The sequence below is a fragment of the Chlamydotis macqueenii genome, chromosome 7 (genome assembly GCF_036417535.1).
Source record: "Chlamydotis macqueenii isolate bChlMac1 chromosome 7, bChlMac1.mat, whole genome shotgun sequence".
Taxonomy (NCBI): Eukaryota; Metazoa; Chordata; class Aves; order Otidiformes; family Otididae; genus Chlamydotis; species Chlamydotis macqueenii.
Genome location: NC_141562.1, coordinates 28,087,555 through 28,111,748, shown reverse-complemented (window position 1 = coordinate 28,111,748; position 24,194 = coordinate 28,087,555). Strand labels below are relative to the sequence as shown.

The 24,194-nt window shown below is 40.6% G+C and overlaps 1 protein-coding gene across 2 annotated transcripts in view; it reads left to right on the top strand.

The window, feature by feature from the left end:
* LOC104475586 (VPS10 domain-containing receptor SorCS1) overlaps positions 1 to 24,194 on the top strand; it is a 292,980-nt gene that overhangs the window by 215,246 nt on the left and 53,540 nt on the right. For both annotated transcript variants that reach the window (XM_086752150.1, XM_086752152.1), the window contains exons 7-13: positions 1,646 to 1,764; positions 4,631 to 4,720; positions 9,876 to 10,055; positions 14,415 to 14,561; positions 21,994 to 22,096; positions 22,563 to 22,639; positions 23,853 to 23,944. In XM_086752150.1, the coding sequence (XP_086608276.1) occupies positions 1,646 to 1,764; positions 4,631 to 4,720; positions 9,876 to 10,055; positions 14,415 to 14,561; positions 21,994 to 22,096; positions 22,563 to 22,639; positions 23,853 to 23,944 (808 nt within the window). The remainder of the gene's footprint in view (positions 1 to 1,645; positions 1,765 to 4,630; positions 4,721 to 9,875; positions 10,056 to 14,414; positions 14,562 to 21,993; positions 22,097 to 22,562; positions 22,640 to 23,852; positions 23,945 to 24,194) is intronic.

Below are 24,194 nucleotides of genomic sequence, written 5' to 3'. Positions count from 1 at the left end.
AATAATATTTCGCACTTTATATATTCCAAGAACTCTGCAAATGCTAGGGTAAAATCATCCCTGGTCAAACTTTCCTGAAGGTTTGTTACCCTGCCTGTTTCAAGCAGAAGTCAACAGCTCTTAGAAGCAAGGAAAGAAATATCAAATGATAGATTTTAATAAAAACTGAGATTAAATATGAGATGGTAAAAATCCAGCCATTTCTATTTCAGTATAAAATGCTACTTTTCTGATCAGAAAGTGGTAATTCTATCAAACAAGGACCTGCACTTCTGCAACAAGCAAAAAGATAGTTCTAAGAATTAAATGCCATGTAGTGTTTCTGTCATGTGAGTTCTAATGCTAAAATGCCCAAATCCTCTTCCTGTAAATTAGCTTTGTCATTAAACAAAGAGCAACTTCTTAATGGATCTGAAAGAGCCCAGATTGAATACTGAGAATCTGGTTCTGTATTTTAGGATAAATTACCACCGTGAAGAAATTAAAATTGTTTTTCTTCAGGTGGTGGATTATGAGATGAGCACCCTGCAGTTTTTCAGAATAGGAGATAAGGACATCCCATACAGTAACAGTGGATGAGATGCCTTTAGGGCTGCATTTAGGCTGTTTACTTTGAAACATACAATTGTTTCAAACTGCTAAGGCCTCTAGTTTCAAGAGAGTGTGGAATGATTGCCCAGATCTGCCAGAGTGCATCTACCTACATTGTCAACAGAGAAGTAGGCAAAACCCCTGAACAGGAGGTGGTTTGAATTACTTTCCAAGGTGATCTGAATTACTCTGCAGAGTGTAAGTGCTGTAGGAAATAGAGGTGTGCCGTGGAAGGGGTTCTGAGAGGTGACACTATAGGGCATATGTCCTCTGAAGGTATCTTCATACTTGTGCATGCTCTGGCCATATTCTAAATAAACTCAGCACATGACCGTGGAGAAGCTGTCATGCTCTACAGCAAGTTCCGCGTCACTGGGATGACAGGGAAAATGTAGAGGTTCAGCACGGAGAGTATCTGTCCTGCAGCATAGACACAACTCTTCAGAACCATAGTTACTTTTGGAGTCACAGGACTTGGGCTGTTTGTTGCCTCTGTAAAGGGTCTTTCACAGCTATGTTGTTCCCTCACTTGCTTGTTGTTCCTTGCTTTAAGCTTAAGCATGGGTAGCATCCAGGTGAACTCAGCAGGGCAGGTGACGGTGCTGAATGATACACCTTTGACAGTTTTCTGTCAGACCTGAGCCACAAGCATTCCATTGTGCCATCTTCAAATGCTGCCTCTGGTCTACTTCTAGCATGGAACCACAAGAGTGGCATGGAATAATCAGATCCGCTCTGCTGGGCTCTTTCTTGGTATAAAGGAGCAATGTATAGCTCTGATGTAGGGTGGAATGAAAGAAATAATGGAAGGCTGAGGCAGGTAAAGAAGGAAGGAACTTAAAAGAAGAAAGTAATCAAGGTTGGATTTACAAGGGATATAAGAGAAAGAAGTGTTGTGTTGCATTGAATGAATGATGTCACTTCATGTCACATGAAACTCGGAAGCAGAAATGCTGCCTCATCAGATAGGTTTCTAACAGTAGGAAAAAATCAGTGCTCAGGATCTCAAATGTCCTGTTCTTTTTCTTAAAAGTCTTTGTTCTTTTCCTTTCAGATGCCCAATACATCACCTGCAAGATGCAGAACTGCAGTGAAGCCACTCGCAGCAAACCCTTTCCAGGCTATATTGACCATAACTCCCTGATCGTCCAGGATGATTATGTCTTTGTTCAGGTGCAGAACACCCTCTTCTCTTATTTATTCTATTATTTTATAGTCTATTTATAGTGTTCTTTTGCATGTGTACGCATGTGTGCTAGCTGCTAACAAATCAGACAAGACTAGATCCATATAACAAAGGCACTGAGTGGATTGTAGCAGTTCATTACAGTAATATAATAGCGTTCCTTTTACCTCTAGTATCTTGTCACTGAAGGGTCATAGAGTTCCTGCCTGGAGCATCCGTCCTCTGTCCTGGAGTGCTCTATGCCACTCCGTGCTGTCTCATCAGTGCTTTAGGATTACTGCTGTAACCCCCAAGCTTGAAGTGATGTGTCAGTCATCTGCTATCACAAGGGAGTAGACCAAAGCTTTTTTGAGCATGAGAGGAAAATCAAAAAGGAGGGAGAGAGTCAGGGGAAGAACCAAAGAAGGAGTAATCAGGCTTTATTGTTATGCCTCAGTTGTGATTACAGTGAAAAGGCAGAAGATGAGATGTACTCAGCCAAGCTGTGTTCCAGGTGATAGCTGGTGAATAGATCTGAACTACTGTGGGTTTCGTTAGCCTGCTGCTAGTGTCCGTTTAATTACAGCTGAAGAGGACAAAAAAAATGCCAACAGAATTGCAAGGGACACAGAGGTGAACTGGAAATCATTAGGACTAAACTAGTCTTTCAGACAGTTTATATTCTGCTGTGATTGGAGTTGGAGGGGAGAGAGAGGACTGATATTTTAAATTGTATGAGTTGATTGTTAATTACTGTCAGTTAATGAACTCATTCATAAACACCAGTCTAAATAATCCACAAATAAATTTGGGACATATGTTCCAGAATAGCTTTTGTGCCTAGTGTGTCCGAGGCATAAATGAAATGTTTATACGGTAAGGAAAACAGGGGCATGCATCGCTGTTTAGGCATGCTCTCTAATTTCAGAACAACTGCGTGTTTGTAGCGCAAGTGACACAGGAGCTGGGGAATTTCTCTTCTTATGTGAATTGATTGATTACTTCATCATTGCTGCCTTGGTTTTGTGCTCTTCAAGATTGTTAATCTTCTGTATTCTGACCTGATGTTATTGCACACTGTGGAGAAGCCAATTCCTTTGCCCCATCTGAAGTCAATGCTGGGGAGATTGTCTACCTTTGTGAATAGCCCTTTTATTTTGATGCATTTCTCTTTATGTCTGTAACAGTTGCATAGTGTTCCTAGTGCTGTCAAATTTCAGCTTTGTTATACCTCTGTGCTAGGTGCGTGGTGTGAGGAGAGGCAGTCTCTTATGACATTTCCCTTAATGCCCAAGGGCACTTTGCACAACCCCATATATTCATGTTTGTAATGCGGTTTGAGAAGGTATCATGGAATATATGGATTTGGAAAGCTCCTACTTTAATCCTTAAACTTCTTAGGATTCTTAAACAGAAATATGTATAACAGTTCAAAGAGATTGTACTTGCCAATCATTAATAATTGACACCTACAGATATGAAATAATAATATTGTAATCCCTGGAAACAACCTCTGCTTTGTTCCTAGTAGTCAGTGAATTCACTGTTGGCTGGCAATTTAAAATGAGATTCTTCAGGTGGTTACATATATATCGATGGATGTATCTGGCTTGCAAGAAACAGCTAAATAACACACTGTGGCTGATGCTGGACCCTGCCTTATCGCAAGCACTGTTCTTCAGAGGATGAGTAGCCCTACACTAGACAGTAAAGGCTTGAAAGAAAAGATGAACACTCTGAGCACCTTCCTCTAGCCTTCCCTACCTTACTTGATCTCCATCTATCTTTTCTGCAACTAAGGCATTTGGAAGGAGAGGTAGGCTCAAAAGCATGAGGATAAAGGAACGTGGATTTATTTCTCCCACTACACTGTGTTTTCTTTACAAACTCACACTCTCTCATAAACAATGCTTCTGGCCTCCTCCTTCCTGACTTCTGTGCAATTCCCTTTAAAAATAGTTGAAGAGCTTTAGAGTAAGAAATAGTTCTTATTTTACTTAATCTGGTATGAACTTAGCCTCTGTATATCTTGCATTTTAAACTACTGCAGTGCATTTTAAAACACTTTACTTCATAGGATCTTGATAAGCCCAGATACCAGGCAATTAAAGCAAAGTTCCGCATGGAGGATCCTGTGGAATATTTGTTCTTCAGTACCTTTCATCCAAAGATTTCAAAGTACTTTACAAACGGCGATTATGCTTAGCAGCACTGGAAGCCAGATAACATTGACAGCTTTTTTTTTATTTCTATTTTTTACCCTTTAATGGGTGTTAGGAAATGAAACCTCACATTGCTCTAACCCCATCAGTATTTAGGCACTTAAATAAATGGCCAGATTCACAGAAACACCAAATCAACTCAGCTTCTCCTTACCTTCAGGGGTTCTGAATGCTTAGCTGATCTGGTAACAGATGTATGTGATGGCTTGTACAGGGCCACACAGGAACCAAAGGTGGAGGCAGATATAGAAATCAAGCATCAAGTCTGCCAATCTGCTGAGCTAACCAATAGCCTACACAGCAGCTCTGCAGAGAGCAAGGAACAGGCTGCTTTGTGGTAAGTTGGAGGAGAGCTGTGGTAGCAGCAGTGATATAATGGCCCAGTGGAGCCAGGACTTCACTTTCCCCAAACATTCACCTGAAATTCTGGCCTTTGTCTCTCTTTGCAGAAAATGGGATTCCTCTTGCTCTCTCGTTCAGCCACTGTCAGTTGGATCACTGTTTATTCATCAACCATAATAGTGCTGCAATTTTAAGCTATTACCACCAACACTATGGTATTTCCCTTGACAGCTCTTGCTTGATGTTTTCCCAGATAGTAAAAAAATATTTTAAAAAAATCCTGATGATAACTTTCCTGCTTCTCTCATAGTTGACATCGGGAGGAAGACCACATTATTATGTTTCTTATAGGAGGAACGCATTTACACAGATGAAGCTGCCAAAGTACTCCTTGCCCAAGGTAGGTTGCTATTGCTGGAATGCCCATGTGAAACCACAGATAATTTGATTGTATGGAAATTCTTGAATCCAGCACAAGTAACTGCAAGATGACAATAAGTGAAAACATTGTTTTTCTTTAATAGAATATTTGCAAGCAAGAAAGGACCGAAAACAAAGTCAGAAACTTTGGCTAGTCAAGGACATCAGCATGAAATATAGGCAGATACCACAGCTCATGTCAATTAACATTTCTGTATGGTTAGTTCATTAAGTTTTGGAGGGAACTCTCTCTTTTCTTTTCTTTTCTTTTTTTTTTTTTTTTTTTTTTTTTTTTTTTGTCTTAAAATTCCCTTCTTCAACCTGTGTGGGTTCCTTTCTGTGCTTTGCCTCATTAGTGGATTTTAATGGGAACCAAGCAAAGAGATGTCTTTGTGTGTCTGCTCCATATCTTCCCTAATTAAGAACAATGCTGAATTAGCATTGGAGCTTGAAAGGCTATTGCTGCCTTCTGGAGCTGAATTTTTTAAAAGATCCACATAAAAGGTTAGCTCCATTTTGAAGAAATCACCATTTTGCAGCTCGGCTCCTAATGGCTTCTTAACGAAGGCAGAGGATCCTTTTTTTTTTTTTTTTTTTAATTGCCTTTTCATTCTTGAAATAGTCTCGTTTAAATGAAATTTAAACTCAAGGTAGCAAATGATCTTCTGGATTCTATGTGAGGTCTAACATCTGGAGGCAAATCTATTCCCAGAAATTAAGCAAGGATTGTCAAAAGGCAAAGAAGAAAGTGCAAGGTCAGTCTTTTCTTGTAAGCTCAAAGTGCACCAGATTTTGTAGATAGAAATACTCAAAGGGATAATTTGGCTAATATCACAGCTGGCTATCTTTAATTCCTCAATTCATCTGATCTTTTTATAGTGGATTAACTGGGTGACCTTCTTCATGTAACCAGACTGAAGCTCAAACCCAGGCCTTCAATGCCATACCTTATCTACTCTGCTGCTGTACCCTATGCTCCTGTTTACATCACCTTAAAACCTAAGCTTACAGGACAGGACATTAAGGACCCTACCAGAAGACATGATATCTTCTTGGCTTTGGCACAGGAGACCTGTGGGAGGCCTCAAAATCTTCAGTCACGTTTAAAGAAAGATTGGTTTGAAACTTCCTGATCAATTACTCAGTCAATTCAGATCAAATGTCAACAGGTGTATTTGAAGTAGCCCTTAGCAAAGGAGTTGCGTTTTTAGCATGGTTATTGTAACACCCAAATCAAAATAATAATTTACAGCTCATTCAGACCATCTGTAGAGAGACTGTTTGCTTCGAACGGATTGTTTTGTTTAGCCCACACTTATTTTTCCAACTGTCCACCTTCTCAAAGGCATCTCTGAAGACCAGGGAAAGTGCATTACAATCAAATTGCAATCTGTTCTCAGAGAATAGGAATTGGAACAATACATTCATGCTATTTTGACCCAAACAAAAAGGCAGACATTTAAGGAGATAAGATGCTTTATCACAATCTCCGAATATTTTCAAAGACCAAATAACTACATTTGGCTTGGAAGGAGCTACAGTGGAGCTGTGGCTGTCTAGGAGGCTGCTATCAAAGCAGGATAGCTGCTTTTATTAAAAATGCACAAAGTATTATACTATTCAAGGAATTGAAACAAGCAGCTTCCTTTATGCCTAAATTCTCTTTTGTCTCCTTCAGCTAAGAAAGTGGGGCCAAATACGGTAAACAGTACTAAGTGACTTCTGGAATTGAAGATGGAAATATCTAGCTTTTTGTCTCTGCATGCCACTCTTCCAAAACTGGAGGGGTGTGACAGCAGGTGGCTTTGGCAGATGATACTGCTGCTCAGGCAGGAATGGCCTGTAGCAAATCAAAACTAAAATATTCTTCTTGTTGGCATTGATAACCTGGTAATAGTTTGATTAAATATTCTTCTTGTTGGCATTGATAACCTGGTAATAGTTTGATTAAAAGCCTAAATGAACTTAAAACTCTCTGCCATACAAGAAGATGCCTGCATATGTGCATGCAGGTTGTGTTAACCCTGTAAATGGTCTTTATTGAGACCTGTTAATTTCTTCAGTGATGTTGATCTGTGGGTTCGTACTGCCTGTTCTATACCACAGCACCACAATGTGGGCTTTGTCACAGACTGTGCAATGTGACTCATGATAATCACCTTAAATGTACAAACAGAGTACATTCACTTAATTTTAGACCAACGCACTGGGCAGATATCTGTGAATACTGAACCAAGCCAAGCAATTTCTCTTTTTAAAAGACCTGTCCTTAACTGGTGCTGGGATGAATACTGATGGCATGGGTGTGTGTGGTACCTTTCTTTTAAATTCATCACCTTCTTTCAACCTTAGGATGCACATCCTGATGGAAAAAGCAATAACCACAAAAAAAATCCTTAAACACAGACCTTAAAAAGAGCTGACAGTCCCAGTAATTGACAAGATAAAGCAGGCATTACACATCCTTGCTATTTAACTTGCCAGGAAGACAAGCTCCCTGACCAAGTGCAAAAAGGGCAATTGGTGCATGTTTAGTAATTCAGAAAGCCTTGGCCTTTAGTCATTTGAGTAGATACCTGATGAAACCCATGCACAGCATCGTGCTCTTACTCTTGTCTTTGGAAAAGCAGGAAGGACAGATAGTAGAACTGCGTATTAATATACTTCCACTATGTGCTGGAACAGAGGGAGGAAAGCTCAGGCTCTCAGTTAGGTAGATGCATGGGGAGCCCCTGAAGATGACAACGACTGTTTGAGAAAGGTGTCTTGCTTCACTTCCCTGTCCCCTTCCCTTTCTGTAGGGAGTTGAAATGAACATCTGTTGTAGTAGTGGAAGATGCAGTGAAGCTCCTGCTCCACATCAAGATAAAGGGTGTCTTTTTGTATTATTCTTCCCCTCAAAAAGCAACCCTCCCCCTGAAAAAAAAAAAAAAAAAAAAAAAAAAAAGCAGAACTGAATATGATATGCTAACTAATTTTAATTTTCCCAGTGTGAAAACAAAAAAAAATTCCTGGTGTTGGTCAAAAACCTGTTTCATGCCCATGACTGATCCCTTTCTATCAAAGCTTTGCATTGTTACTGCACCTATGGGACAAGGCCATACTGAGAAGAAAAGTTATTTGTTCTCCAAAGGCAAACTGTTGGAATGCTCTTTTTTTCACTTTCTGTATTATGTATATTATGCCAGTTCTATCTCAATCTCTGCTTCTCCAGGCTTCAGTTCCTTCATCCCTACTGGGATCTTCTTTAGATTTGCATCTTACAGCGTGAACTGATCAAAACTCAGGAAGCATCTAGTTAATAAATTCTTATTTATTTTTTAAGCATTCATGAAATTACCTTTAGTTCTCTTTAGTGTTGATCAAAATATGTTTTTACCTCTCTCCTCTAGTTATTACAAAACTATTAATTCAAATCCTAAGTTAATGAGACTGTACATTCACCAGACAAAACAAGTTTTACTTAATAATCTCTGTGTGTGGTTAAATACAGAGGTCTGCCCATGTGTTATATGCACATATGCAGAAGTTTAAACTTGAGATTAGAGCTGTTCTAGCCAATGTTGCCTGAAGCACATTGGGAATATGAAATCATGTAGATCTACCAGCAGATTGACTAGGGTGACAGTTTGAAATGAGGAGCCTCTGAAAAACAGCTGTGACAGTAATTTCTAGTAGCATAGCTGGAGCTAAGAGAGGATATCTATTCACAACCAAAGTTAGTAGAAGGCAGCAAGACTTATGTTGCCTTTCTTGTTGCCTCAGGATTTAAGCCAATCTGTTCCTCCACAAAACTGGCCCATCTCTGGGATACGTTTTTCTCCAGTGCAAAGAAACAAGTAAATCAAGTGAATATTAATCCACTCCATACTCAGATTTGGATGAACAAACAATTGTTTTGAATCTTAACTTCATGATGAATCCACTTTCAAATTTATGGATCAGGTTTCTTCCTTATATTAATTTTCACCTTTACATCACAAGGCTCCATCTGGAAGTATTAATTCCCCCTACAAAACCACAAGAAAGTGAATTGTCATAAGATTATTATTAACAGAATGAAGAATTAGCATCAGCTTCCAAAGAGTGTATTTTTTGATAAAGTTCCCAGTTTTACGTATAGAAAGCCCTGGCTGAGATTCGTGGAAGCAGAATAACTTTGGGATATCTGCCCAAAACAGACAGAACAACTGAATCTTCCGGGATTCACTTGGTGCTAAGAAATCTGCATTTCTTTTCCTACCTCCAGATTTTTATGGCACCAGAGAACTCAGGGTGCCTGTTCTGGGCAGATAGAGTCTGGGAATTTCAGTATAACAATCTCTCTCTTGGATTTTTCCACTGGATGATAATTTTTTCAGGCATTGAAAGAGGGAATCATGTTTAATAGTTTCTGTTTTTTCTTTAATTATGCAGTCTTTTCATTGCTCCCTGCCTGCTGTAACGCACTGAACAAACAGAGTAAAACAGAACCTCACTCATAACGCTAGTGATCTGACTACAGTTCTGCTCTTTACATGTAGTGAGGTCTTTCTCTTATATTTCTTGCGGGTGTGTTTAGCACAGTGGTCCACGGCCTTGGCTTTTAGTCGACATTGTCATTAGAAATAGTAAGTAACAGCAGCACTGGCTGCAGACATTAACCCATTAGATCCTCCTTGTATCTGTTCCCAAGCATACTTCGTTTCTGAATGCTAGGCAAGAAGCAGATATTTCAGATGGTGCTGCTTTTCTCCTTTTGAAAAAAACCTCACAATTTTAGTATCTCTAAGTCCATAATCACAAGTGGAATTACTCAGCTGCCAAAAAACTCCCTCTAAGTAGACAACCCTCCTCCCCCCCAAAAAAAGTACTCATTAAAATAAGTGTTGAGGAGGGAAGTGCTACTGTATAATACTCTACTGCCCATGTTCCATTAACACCTCATCAGTTAATTACCATTTTGAAAATTGGCAGAAGAGAGCTGATGTAAAACATTCCTGGAAGGAATTATCCACTTACAGGAATGTTGTCTACAGTTTACGATTAAATTCCAGCCTAAATATATCCCTTGTTCCTCCACAATTACTTTGATGCCCTTGGAAATGGCAGAGCAGAGCTCCCTGTAGTAACCTTCCTCTCTTTTCTTTCCCCAGGACATGCATGTTATCAGCACAGATGAGAATCAGGTGTTTGCAGCTGTACAAGAGTGGAACCAGAACGACACGTACAATCTGTATATCTCTGACACCCGAGGGGTGTACTTCACCCTGGCCTTGGAAAATGTCAAGAGTAGTCAAGGGCTGGAGGGGAATGTGATGATTGACCTCTATGAGGTATGTCATGACTCCAGACATCTCATTCGTATCTCAGGAGCTTACGTGATGCCAGTACCGTTTCCTTCTTGCACATCAGCCTCGTAACACACATGCGAACAGCAGACCCAAAAGGTGACTAAACACATAGTTTTACCCTCCTTTTACTTAAGGGCCTCAGTGCAAGCAGCCGAGTTTCAAGACCAGGTTTTACACAGGTGTTGTATTTAGACGTAGCCTAATATTATGAACAGACTCACAGCTGTACTCTCCTGTAGGTTCTCAGGTGAGGAAGAGCTCATAGCTCTTTTATGCTTAGGGGTATGTATTGGAAGATGTAGTGAAATAGTTCATTCAGTCCCTAAGAGGAACTCCTTTAAGTGTCTCAGCCGAAACCCCTCTGACGCACAGTGGTCAAGCCTATGGCTCTGAAAGCTCCCAACACTCCGAAGAGCATCACTCTCCAATTTTTGTTGCATTTCTGACAGCCTAATATCTTGGTTTAGAAGTAAGGAGAGACAGCAGTTTTCAGCTGTCTTTGTCACCTTCCTCAGTTTGGACCCTTCTGGGAACTGAGTGATTTTTAGATATACCCTCTTGGGCTATCCCAAAAGCGTGGAAACTCTCTTACTTTATCTTGATGTCCCTTTTACCCCTGAGCCTTTTCCTGACAAGTACATTCTGCCTCAGCTCACCTGTAAGATGGCCAATTTGCATTGTCTTCTATGACAACTGATCCTAAGAATAGGAATTCTAATGCGCCTGCTCTGCTGCCTGTTTTACCTTCTGGAGACAGCACTCAGTTAAGTAGAAATTCAGTCCTCAGCTGCTGTTTTGAGGGTCAGCTTCTCTTTTCAGGTCTCCTCTGAGGGATTTTATGACCACTTAGAATAAAGTCCATGAACTAGATCTGGGTTCCATTGAAAATGAAAATGCTTCCTGTATTTCCTCATCACCATCTGAACATTAGCTGTGTTATATAGTTTGTCTTCAACTGCTCTTTACTTGGAAACCTCCTTGAATTGTGCAAACAGAGAGCCCAAGTGTTATATCTAAATGCAGATGAACTGTAGGAGGATGAACACTGGCATTTCAGTCATTTGGGGATTTTTGCTGTTAATATCTCTGCAAGATTGGGAGCTCATGGAAGGACTGTTGCCACTATTATTACTGTCAGCTCAAGAAGCAGTTTCACTGCATTATGTAAAGGTGTCCTACATCCCAGGGGGAAAGAAAAGCCTTTGTTTTCTTTTATTAAGCTGACACCACACAACTGAATTGAAATTGATGGAATCAGACTTGTAGCATCATATCTGCTGATTATCTAGATAGAATATTGTCTGACACTAAACTTGGCACAAACTTCCCTTTCAGTTTAATGTTCTAGCTGGAGCAGAAAGCCATCCAGCATGATTTTTCCAGTAGGCTTGTTGCAGATGATGAATGCTCTAGGGGTAAATGGAGATGAAGATGAGAGAAGAAAAAAATCCATAGATAAATCAACAGAAAGTGGAGAGATTACAAAATTAGTCCTTTTGTTGTGACAGTGGTATATTATATTATTCTATATGTAAGCAAGATTATTTGAGAAGATGCCAGATAAAGACCTTTTAAATGTGCATGTGTCTCTATATATGTTTGTCAGGTGTTAGAAGTAGGTTCATCTGGTTGCATTGAGGTGAATGTGTTTGTGTATGTAGATTCCTAAACTGATTCTACATCAAGGATAAATCTGCTCAATGGGGAATTGCATTGGACATGAAGAGAAAATAGAAGTTATTTCATGGTGCCTCATAATGTTCTCCCTTCTCTTCTCCTGTGGGTCATCAGGAGCCTTTCACTCAGAGGTTGTTATTTCAGTGTGTGGGCTCTTCTGCTGCTGGACCTATGGATAAGAGGATGAGAACAACCCTAGAGGGACCCTATTCCCAGTGCCACTTCATCAGTAGCACACTGGACTCAGCATTCAGCGAGTCTGCAGTCACAACGGAGGTGTCCTAGAGACCATCTCCTAGAGCAAGGGAAGAGCAAGGTCTGAGTGCCCTTTCTAGTTCCTACACCTCTCCAGTGATGTGGTATGGCTCTGCTTGTTCTGTAGTTGGACTGGTCCACAGAAAGACAATCCTGCCTGTAGGAATCCATGCCTGAAGTAATAACAGACTGTGAGATGCGCTTCTAGCTGTGGTATATATGTCTATCACTCTTGGACTTTCCTTTTTCTTAGCAATATGCATCTTGGATGGGAAGTATATGTTTGACGTATGAAGTTGATGATGAGGAGTGAAGAGTGTGTTTTGAGTTGCGTGTTTGAGTGTCCTGTATGAATCTGTCACTAAAATTGTAGACAGCATTTATATCTGCACACAGTGTATTCACGGTGCTGAGGATTGTCTACAAAGCTTGTGTGGGAGCTGATGGAGTGCTTTTCTCTCTGACCACTGGTGATCATGCACTTAGTTACATGAGTCTTTCTCTCATGATTATATGAACATCGGGGATGAATAGATCATTATGTGTGTCAGGGATGCATATATGCAATAGGTGTATCTCTTCCTACTGAGAGCACACAAACATGTATAGTGTGTGTGGTCTTTTTTTAAGACAAAGCTGTCCAAGGCTGACAGTATAACTTACACTTTGCTTTCTCTGGAAAGGATTCTGAGTCCCAGCCCATGACTAGAATCATAAAAAGAAAAATTCAGAGGATTTCAGAATGCATTTATTGCCTGATATATAAAATGCTCTTCAATCATTTATGGCCAGTATTTCGCAGGGACTATATAATACAACTATTTCAGGACAACAACAAAGAAAAGTACAAATCGAGCTATAGGCTCTGGCCTCTGGTAGTAAAGGCAGAATGATGTTATTTTTCCAGCTCTGTCTATTCATGCAATATCACTGGGAGACAGAATACCCTTGTCTGATCAGGGTGCCTTTCTACTACAACAAAGAAATCCTGAATACTTAGTTGTGTGGTACCAAACAATCCAGCTAGGACACTGAAAATATTATCTTTTTATGCTTATATCAATAATAAATTAGTTAACTACTTAGCTTAAAGACTATTGCCCGTTATAGCAAGTCATGTCTTCTCTTTACGTAATTGAAAAGAAATTTAATGCCATTGCTCAAGGAGGGAAGTGCTGTTCAGAATGACTAAGCACACCAATGTACTGTACCAGTGCACTGTACACCAGTAGTCTCACAGCATGTGACTAAAAGTGCAATAAGGTCCTACTTACTGGTAGCTGTAGCATCCACATTCAGCCACAGAGTTAAATCAGCTGAGCTGGAATAAACTCTGAATCTGCTGTGTAACCATTTGCCATGTGATGCCACTTAAGTAATAATCTCTATGAATAAAAAGTTTTGAATGATCCTGTATAGCAGTTCTGCGTCATAAGAAGAGATGGGGTGGATGACTGAACAGACTTGCTGGAAACCAAAAAGTTTCTCACTTTCTCTCTCCTTCTCCCAATTTTGCTTCCCTTTTTATTGCAGCACTCAGATTGCAGAATGGCAGCCTAACAAATTCATTCGCAAGCTGCAGCAGCTATTGGGCTATTGATTTTCAGTGTGCAAAGAAGATGGGAACATTCTGCAGTGTGAGTTGTGGTTTGAGGTTGACTTTTTTTTTCTCCCACTGAAATGCTTTTGGGCTTGGTTCCAATGTGAGTCTGTTATCATCACATCTTTACAAAATCCTCCTGCAGTTCTATGGAGTAAAGCTGTTGGGTGAAACACCAGGAAAAATAAAAGGATGAGAATCTCATTGTTAGCTCTATAACTAGCATTTTGGGTGGCCTTTCTTGAGTCACTAGTGCTTTGGTTTCCTCAAAATACGAAATCATTAATAAAAATACCTCTGTGTCCAGAGTTATCCAGTTGAAATATTTATAATCATGAAACACATTGGGATCCTTAGATGAAATGTCCTAAGCAGGATGTATGAGTCTAGAAGCACTGAACTGCAAGTTTATGTGTATGTTGCCATTTTCTCTGCAAGGCCAAAATTTCTGCTGTTTCCTACTACTGCAGTGTGCGCTGTACATATTTCTTATTTAAGGGGCAAGGATGCCTACACAGTTGAAAGATTGTTACTTTACAGATAATGCCATTGACAGCTTACCATGTTCCCATGCTGATTCTGAAATATAAGCTTTCTTTTTCGTTTGTCACCTTTCCACCTGTGATGATCTTATCTTGTTCCCAGCACCTCATTTGCCTTCCGTTGATGCCTCTTGCCAATTTTTGCCCTGACATCTACCACACTGACGCAGCAACCAGATCCCTGTTTGGTTTGACAGGGCAAGAGAGAGACATGCACAGAACCTGCATCAACTTGATCTATTTTTCAGCCATGTCAATTTTTCCTAGGTAGCAGGGATAAAGGGAATGTTCTTGGCTAACAAGAAGATTGACAACCAAGTGAAAACTTTCATCACCTACAATAAAGGGAGAGACTGGAGTTTATTGCAGGCGCCGGACACTGATCTGAGAGGAAACCCTGTTCACTGTCTCCTAGTAAGTACCTGGGGGGGGAACTTGGGGTGTGGTAACATCCCAGAAACAAGCTTTCTCTATCAGGTAACACAAGAAGGAGAGGGCAGCTCCTCTCTCCGTGCAGTATATCTCATGGAGGGAATACTGTGTATTAATCAGGCTTGGGCTGCCAGGTGGTATTGAAAGAGCTGGCATTGTACGTTAGCTTAATTTAATTTACTTTCTGGAACAAAAGGAAGCATCGTAGATCAGCTTCCTTTTGCACAACTGATGGTCTCCCGTTCAACTGCAGGTGAAGCCGGATGCCATTCGTACGCAGTTGATTCTCTGGACACTAGATGGGAGGAGTGAGCCACTGTAGCTGAGGAACTTGCAGGGACCTGGTAGCTTGAGACAGGCTCAAAGGAAAGGAGAGCTCGGGCTTCTTTCACTGTGTTGGCAGTATTAATAGTTATCATTTTCATTCTGATCTCAGAAGTGAGAATGGACGCATTCATCCAGATAGATGTATAGCTATGTGTTGGGGGTGCATCATATCTGTCTCTGTGCTTATTGATCAACATATAGATGAGTCTTTAGTCGTCGTTATATGCAAACGGTTTCCAAGAGTGAAAGTTAAATATAAGCAGTGTAAATAAAATTGGACATCTCTGTCAAATTAGAAAACTTAGACTGATCTCGACATGTTTTTTAGCTGATATAATCTGTACATGGTAATGAGATGATAATCAGAACCCCAGCCTGTGGGATCCTTAATAGCTTTTATATTTCACAAAGGTTCCAGGCAGAAGCAGGGGCACTTCCTCCTGCTCTCCTCTACGTGCATGTTATTTTCCATCTTGAAAAAAAAAAATTGTTTCTCACTTTGAGGCTGTAAGTTTATTAGAATCTGAATCAATGTTACATTTTGTGCATTGTGGTATGTAGCTGAATGCTACACTAATTTCTTAACTGAACCCAATGCATTATTGCAAGAGCAAAGAATAAATAACTTTATATTTGAAGCTGATCAAATAATTGATTTTTTTTGATTGAGCCAAAATGCAAGCTTTTAATTTTCTGTCCAGTTTGGGAAAAAAATAAATAGGGAGGACTGAGGGTCAAACAGAAGAGTTATTTCAGAGCATCACTAAATTTATTTGGGTTTGTTTTCTTCTTCCAAGTTTTAAAAAATTGTAGCTAAGGGCATTTTTTAAATTAAATCTTTCTTGAAGATGAAAACCAAAAAGATGACATTCAGAAAAATTTGCAGTCATAAAGCAATTTAATTTTTGGAGGGTGCTATGTGTAGAAGTCTTTGTAGGTTGTAATCTAGTTTTAACTCAAGTGAACATATTTGACAAAAAAAAAACCCCACACCTTGACTTTTTAAAATTATGACCAATTTTATCAGAAACACAAGGTTTTTATTATATTATATGACAGTGTAATATTTTGGGGGACTGACAAGGCAGAAAAAATAAAAACCATGTAGGCAAGTGAAATAATCAAATTAAGCTCTATTATTTTCCCATAAATTTGATGTTTGAGTTCTGAGAAAACATCTTTCTTGGTATTGTTGCACACTGATCAAGAGAGATCTGACTTGCCGTTGTGCTTATAAATGAGCCAGAGGCACTGCTGTGCCGAGTCCTTATTGAACAGTCATTTGCTGGAACTATGTATTTTATATACAAAAGTGTGCTGCCACTATAGTGGCAGTGGTTGTGTGACTGCGTATAAACCAGGACTGGATGGTTCTTATGGAGAAGAGGGAATTATGGCTCCCTTAAGCCTTCCCATCCGTACTGTATCTGATACTTTATTCATAGGCACCTGAGAACACAATTCATTTCATTTAAAATTAGACCAGATATACCTGGACAAGTGGGAATTCCCTTGACGGTGGTAAACTTAAAGCAGGGGCAGAAGGGTGGGCATTTGTAGGGACGCAGCGAGAACTGGCCCAGAGAAGCTCTTCATTCTCTGTGGATTGCCTTTATATCCTTGTAGCTCCAGTGCACACAAACCACTATTTAAACACTAGTTCGTTTGTATTTTTTTCTCTATGCAATCATGTAGTTGCTCTGAGAATTGCTTCCATCTGTGCAAGCTTGATGTAGGCTTGTCATCCTGTTTTCCCTGGAAAGCAACCACTTCTTAAATGTTCCGTGACTTGGGCTGAAGTAGGCATCTCAGGTCCATGGGCATCTGTAGAAATCAGTCCATGATTTCAGGGTAGTAAGAGCCAAATCCTTAATGGACTTAAACCATGTAGCTCAGTCTTTGCCCTTCAAGAGAAATGGGAAGGAAGTTAGCACTTCCCTGTGATAAGGCCAGAGGAATATTTAGCCTAAGGGCTAAACTAAGGGAGAGTTATTTTTCCTCTTCTCTTAATATGAACTAAAACAGGCAAGAAGCCTCTTTCATTGCCTGAGCCTGTCTGCCTCCTTCACGCTTAGGTTGTCACGAGCTAGTGGAATGGTAGCAGAGCGGGGATCATCATCTGAACATAGCAAGGTCTCAGGTGGTTGACTTGCAAATTTGCAAGAAAGCAAATAGGTAAAATCTAAACTAAACTGACTTGTTAGGTCTTTTACAGGAACAGGCAGTCTGCCTGGAGATACAGAAAATGCACCAAAACCCACAAAGTAAAATAATGATCTTAAAAGAAAGAGCCAAGCTATTTAAAAATCTGTTTTGAGCTTCACAGTTAATGATGGGGAAAGGTGAAGGCAGACTATGGAATGTAAGAATTCAAGAAATAGAGGAAAGAAGTAGGGACTGGTAGGGGAAATTGTTGAAGCAAAAGCACTGGAAGTGTTGTATGTCCCTGGAAATAAGTCAGGGATCCATAATGGCATTCTGCTGAGGAAAAGCATGGAGAAAAGGAATTGTTCCCTGCCCTGAGGCAATTCTGTTCCATGTCAGTGTGACATAGCTGTAGCATTTAAACAGTTCACAAACTCCTCTCACCTCTTTAGTCATACTCTCTCTACCCCTACATCACCAGAAATTTTACCTCCTTACATATACATACTACCCTTCTTGGCATGATCCTGCTTCTCCTTATGGCATGGCTAAGTAAATTCTTAGTAGTCTCTTGTACATCTAGCTTAGCTCCCATCCTTACTCCACGGCAGATACTAATGCTTTCACACTGATGATTTTCAGCGTAATTGCAATTATTTCTAGCAATAGCTCAGGACACATCAATGATCTATGTTCCAGCTTATCCCACACTTTCACAGAGTGACAGGACGGTCCCTAGCCTGCGAGTGCAGTGCTGTGTTCTCTGTGCATCTGGTCTTTAAACCTGAGCTAAGGGAGAGTTAATGCAGAAATAAGTACATACAGCTAAGCTGGCAGCTAAGGAGGTTAAGAGGGAATCTGGTGGAAACACAAGGCAAGCCAGACGAAACCATCCCTTTACTGACAGTGTGCTCAGGTGTTTGTTTCAAAGCAACTCAGATAATTTCTTTACATTTTTTTGTAAGATGGCTCTGAATAATGAGGATGGAGGAAAGCAATGAAATTCCATCTAATCCCAATGTTTTATTTTTCTTGTTTATACAACTTGTTTTCTACACTGAATACACTTTATTTTCATAAAATAGCTGCCAAGGTATTATATCCCAAAGATGCTGGTTTTGTTTGGCACTTAGAATCATAGAATCATAGAATGGTTAGGGTTGGAAGGGACCTTCAAAGGTCATCTAGTCCAACCCCCCTGCAAGGAGCAGGGACATCACTGACTAGGTCAGGTTGCTCAGAGCCTCATCCAGCCTGGCCTTGAACGTTTCCAGAGATGGGGCATCCACCACCTCTCTGGGCAACCTGTTCCAGTGTTCTATAACTCGCATCGTAAAAAAATTTTTCCTAATTTCTAATCTAAATCTACCCCCCTCTATCTTAAAACCATTACCCCTCGTCCTATCACAACAGGCCCTACTAAACAGCCTTTCCCCATCTTTCTTGTAGGCCCCCTTGAGGTACTGGAAGACCGCTATCAGGTCTCCCCGGAGCCTTCTCTTCTCCAGGCTGAACAGCCCCAACTCTCTCAGCCTGTCCTCATAAGAGGGGTGCTCCAGCCCTTTGATCATCTTCGTGGCCCTTCTCTGGACCTTCTCCAACTGGTCCATGTCCTTCTTGTGCTGGGGGCTCCAGAACTGGACACAGTACTCCAGGTGGGGTCTCACCAGGGCAGAGTAGAGGGGGAGAATCACCTCCCTCGACCTGCTGGCCACGCTTCTCTTGATGCAGCCCAGGATGCGGTTGGCCTTCTGGGCCGCAAGGGCGCATTGCCGGCTCATGTTAAGCTTCTCATCCACCAGCACTCCCAAGTCCTTCTCCTCAGGGCTGCTCTCAATCCATTCTCCGCCCAGCCTGTATTTGTGCCTGGGATTGCCATGACCCAGGTGCAGGACCTTGCACTTGGCCTGGTTGAACTTCATGAGATTGGCACGGGCCCACCTCTCCAGCCTGTCAAGGTCCCTCTGGATGGCATCCCTCCCTTCCAGCGTGTCGACGGCACCACACAACTTGGTGTCGTCGGCGAACTTGCTGAGGGTGCACTCTATCCCACTGTCCATGTCGCCAACAAAGATGTTGAACAGGGCCGGGCCCAGCACGGACCCCCTGAGGGACGCCACTCGTGATCGGTCTCCACATGGACATTGAGCCGTTGACCACCACTCTCTGAGTGCGGCCATCCAGCCAACTCCTTATCCACCGAGTGGTCCGTCCATCAAACCCATGTCTCTCTAGTTTAGAGAGAAGGATGTCGTGCGGGACAGTGTCAAAAGCTTTGCACAAGTCCAGGTAGATGATGTCCGTTGCTCGTCCCTTGTCCACCGATGCTGTCACCCCGTCATAGAAGGCCACCAAATTGGTCAGGCATGATCTGCCCTTGGTGAAGCCATGTTGGCTGTCACCAACCACCTCCTTGCTCTCCATGTGCCTTAGCATGGTGTCGTAGTTCAGCCCCAACGGGGACCAGACTACGCAGTCTCTCTCTCACTCCCCCGACTCTCCAAGAGAATAGGAGGAGATTTGACAAACAAAAGAAAACCAGGAAAAAAAACCAAAAAACACGTGGGTTGAGATTGAACAAAAAGTAAATTTAACAGTAATGACAGAAGAAAACAAGACAGTGATGGAACACAAATACTAAATGTCACTTGTGTGTTATCTTCTGCCAGGATTGTAAATGCTCCATGGCAGTGGTTGTCTTTCCTCTGGTGGCTGTGCAGCAGCTAGCACTGCTGGGTACTAGGCAATGACAGAGAAACCAAAAGTTGGTGATTCTATGAAAGTAATTTTATTTCAGTAGCTTGCTGGTAACAACAAGGATAGAGACAACTGATGGAAATTTTAAAAAACAAAGCTGAGATGTCTGTAATATGAGTTAAGGTGTGGAAGCTAAAGGAAGAACACAAAGGGAACAACAGTGTGATGGAAGACAAACCAGTCTGAAAAAATATCTGTCAATGAACTATATAAGCATACAGATGGAGAAGGTGTACATCAGGGATGGATGCTGCCAAAGTAAGGATGTGAGGTGGCCATAGGCAATAACTTTAGGTGTTTGTCTAGAGTGTAGAGGTTAGTTTTTAAGCCATACCCAGTTGTCACTAGACACTTGTAAGCATTACTACACTCCAACCAATAAGTTATGCCACTTAAAAATACCGTCTTTCTGCTTAGGTGACCTGGCTTTTAACATTTGGTATGTATATTCAATTTCTTTGTACTATATCTATGAAATGAGACAAATTTGAAAGAAAACCTCTGATAGCACAAAGATTTGAGTCTAATGAGGTCTACTCTCTGTCAGAGTGGGGAATTGACTGAGTTGGTGCCATGAGCACCTTCAATATGCTGAACTGGGCTTGGAGTATATTAGTTTTAAAAATATGTTCTGTATTTAGTCTTTTCACAAGGTATAAAAATGTAAAAGGGAAATAATTCATGCTTTTGCAATGCTTTTCCACTTCCTGCATGCCTGTCAGCTCAATTTGGTTTCCACTCCCTCCCTGGGCCCCTGGGCTGCTCCAGCAGCTGCCCTCACAAGGCTGTCAGTTAGAGTTAGGATGCTCAGTACGTTCCACTTGGAAGGTTGTGTTTCCTTCTGCACGATCCATGTCCCCTTTTTCTGTCTCACATAAGTGAGAGCCCCCATCCTTCCACACCACCCTTGTTCACCTTTGCCCCTAAAAACTCCTGCCTTTTGTTGTTGTCATTCTCCACAGGGAGATTTTCATTTCAGAGTCATAGACACCTACCTTGAGATGGGATGGATCAGTGATCTTCGTCCAGTGACCTATGGGGCTAAGTCTCCTGCAGAGGAAGCCTACTAAATTTTTGGGGCTGGAGACCTAGCATTTAGGCAACTGAATTAGACAGAAAGACCTGCCCCTGAAGGGCCTTCTGTGTAGCCTCTGCTGCTCATCTTACCATGAGCAAGCCATGGTAAGCCATGCAAGGTGACACATGGGCTTTGCTGTGTGTTCCTGTGTGATGTTGCACTTGAGTTGGTCAGTTTGCTTCAGTTTTTCTTGCCAATATTTTTCCACCTCCCTTCCCTTAGCATGTTTCAGAAAGGACTCTTCATGAGGTTTTGAAGAAAAAAATACTGAAAATAAAACCCAAGAGAAGGCAAAAATTAGCAAAATTTTCAGCAATTACCAGACTATGAATTTGGAGGGAATTGTAGTGGCAACTTAAGAAATCGGCCTGTCTACCTACCTTCGTGCTCACCTGATTTATTCTGTACCATTCCTGTCTTATCTGAGTACCTGATTTACAAAATCAATAACAATAGGTGAGGTTTCTATGCATGTATTCAAATGTATTCATGTTCAAATTTCAAAGGTCACATCAGATGGGGTGATGAAGCATTGTATTAAACAACTTTTAAACTGATACTGGTATTTCTTAGTGCAGTGCAGAACAAAGTCGTGTCAAAAATACTCAGAGTCAAGAGATGGTATGACACTGTCTAAATTAAGTTGTTTCTCATGCCTAATTAGTGGTGACTCAGCACCACCCCAATAAGGTTATATTGCTGCTTGTTGCAAAGGTAGCTTGGGCGCTGCTGCTCCGAGAGTCACTTCTTCGTATCTGCAGCTTTTCTTCTCAAGAGAGCTAGGAGCCAGGGGAGCTAGTTAGATCTTACCATTGCCTGCTCTTGCAAGCCTGGTTGCCTCCTTTGTGGGTACAGCCTCAAAGATCTTGTGCTTGGGAGAGGGTTTCAGCCTAGTGAATCAGTCTCCTGGTGTGAACGAGTTGTGTTAAAAAATGATAGCAAAGCTCCTGCAACAAAACCAAGACAGTGTGTGTCTGTTTCTAAGGGTGGCTGGATACAGAGATTAGGAAATAATACAGAAAGATTGTATATTTGTAAGACTGTAGAAACAGGAGTATACACTTCACGTTTGTCTGCTTTTTACTTTTATTTCCCCTTTCTCCATAGCCCTATTGCTCCCTTCATCTTCACCTGAAGGTCTCAGAGAATCCCTATACCTCAGGAAACATCGCTAGCAGAGACACTGCCCCCAGTATTATTGTAGCTTCAGGTATGAAAAATTTAAAGATTGCATGTGTATGATGTGCAAACACTGACAAAATCTTGAGTTTGTGATGAGGGTGGTGGGTGTTGAGTGGGGTGTCACACAACCAATAGCAGGAAGGAAGGAATACTATCAAACAAAAGTCCTTATGGACCTTCAATTTGTCATATGTTTTTAAAGGAAACTGACCTTTAAGACCAAGGAGGTACCTTCGAGTCCTCTGCTCCCATGACATTAGATTCAAACCAGGGCATTGCCTTTGCATTTGGAAGTGTGTAGAGTTGTATGCATTGGAGTCTTTATATATATTTTCTTCATACTGAAAGTCTTTCCCTTCCCTTCCCTTCCCCCTCTTTCTCTTCTCAAAACTAAAAGTTCTATAATTGCAAAAGGTAAATACATTTACTTCTCCGGTTTGCTAGTTCTACTGTTTTGTAGAGTGTTGCATCACTAATCAATGCTCATCTTACAGGTAATATAGGTGCTGAACTATCAGACAATGACATCAGCATGTTTGTTTCTTCTGATGCTGGGAACACTTGGAGACAGGTAAATGACACAGAATCACAGACTTAAATAGTAATCATAGGAAATTGTCACAGAAGTAGATTTAAAATATTTTGTTTCAGAGTATTTTTTTTTTGCAAATCTTTATGGAAGGGAGAACTTTTATTCCCTTCTGAGAGGCAGAGATGCTCAAATAAGAAGATTTAATATTTCATTAGACTTCATATAACAGAAAATTATTTTTATAATTTCACTCAGAATTTGACTTCAGTTTAACCCTGTAGCAAAGCATAGAACAGATATAAAATATTAATATATATAGGGAAAGTATGTGTTTCCTTTTACTGTTGTACAATCCTTGTACCGATCAAACCATTTTCCTCTTCATCCATTATTATAGTTTCCAGAGAATTAGCAGTTGCACTAGTTTACTTCTCCTTCGTTATGTTTGGGACTCATTTCACCTAAGTTGAGTTGTCCAAAGCTGTGTCCATATAAACTGATAATTTTGCCTTACTGTTAAGTTAATGGATAAAAAGATGGAATTCAATTAATCCTGTTCTGAAGCTGCCTCTCTCCATTAATTGTGGGAAGAGACTGGATGATGAAGTTAAATGCAGTGCCTAATATTTAGTGAAATCCCACCTGTTAACAAAGCATTGCTACCCCTTAATGTGTTTATCCTCAGAATAGAAAGTTCTGTGTTTCTTGTTTTCTGGATATATGTCAAGTCATGAAAAAGAGGAGAGACTTTTCCAGATGGACAAGTGCTGCTGTATAAACTGGAGAGCAGATGTTTGTAGAAAGCCAATACAAAAAAAGGCACAGGAAAAGAAAATATTTTTTTAAATATTTGATATTCTCAGAATCTAATTATTTTACAATATTTGTCCAAGCCTCATTTTTTTTTTGTCTACATCACTTATGTGAGATAGGACTAGATGCGTGCAAACGCATAAAGTTCTTCTTTAAACAAAAATTTGCCATTAAAGAGATCCTTCAAAAATTTATGTTTCTAACTTTCTGTCAAGCAGAAGCAGAATCCATTTTCCAAGGACTTGGGAAAAGATTTTAAAAAAACCCAAAACAATAAAAAACAAAACTCAAGAACTGTCTTTATATAAATGCCCTCCTCTACTCAGTAACTTCCTTAGCATATACCTATCCTCTGTCTTGATTGCACTTAAACTATGACATTTTCTTCATACTAAGTTATATATGGTTTTTTTTTTTTTTTTTTTTTTTGCCCCCCCAGATCTTTGAGGAAGAGCACAGTGTTCTGTACTTGGATCAAGGTGGAGTACTGGTTGCCATGAAACACACATCTTTGCCTATCAGACATCTATGGTAATGACACTTGTCTACGCTGAACGTCCACTGTCCCTCTTTTCAGATGCCCAAAAATAGACAGTTAGGCTACATCCAGAGTTTTCTGTAGCTACAATCTAGAAAATATCAGTTAAGATACTGGTATACATTAACTCACATAAAGCTAAGAAATCTTGGTGATTCCAGCTTACATAGTTTCAGTTTGGCCCGATCTGAGGTATCATCAATGTAATTCCATGACTTTCCTGGTTTAAAACAACGTAGCTTC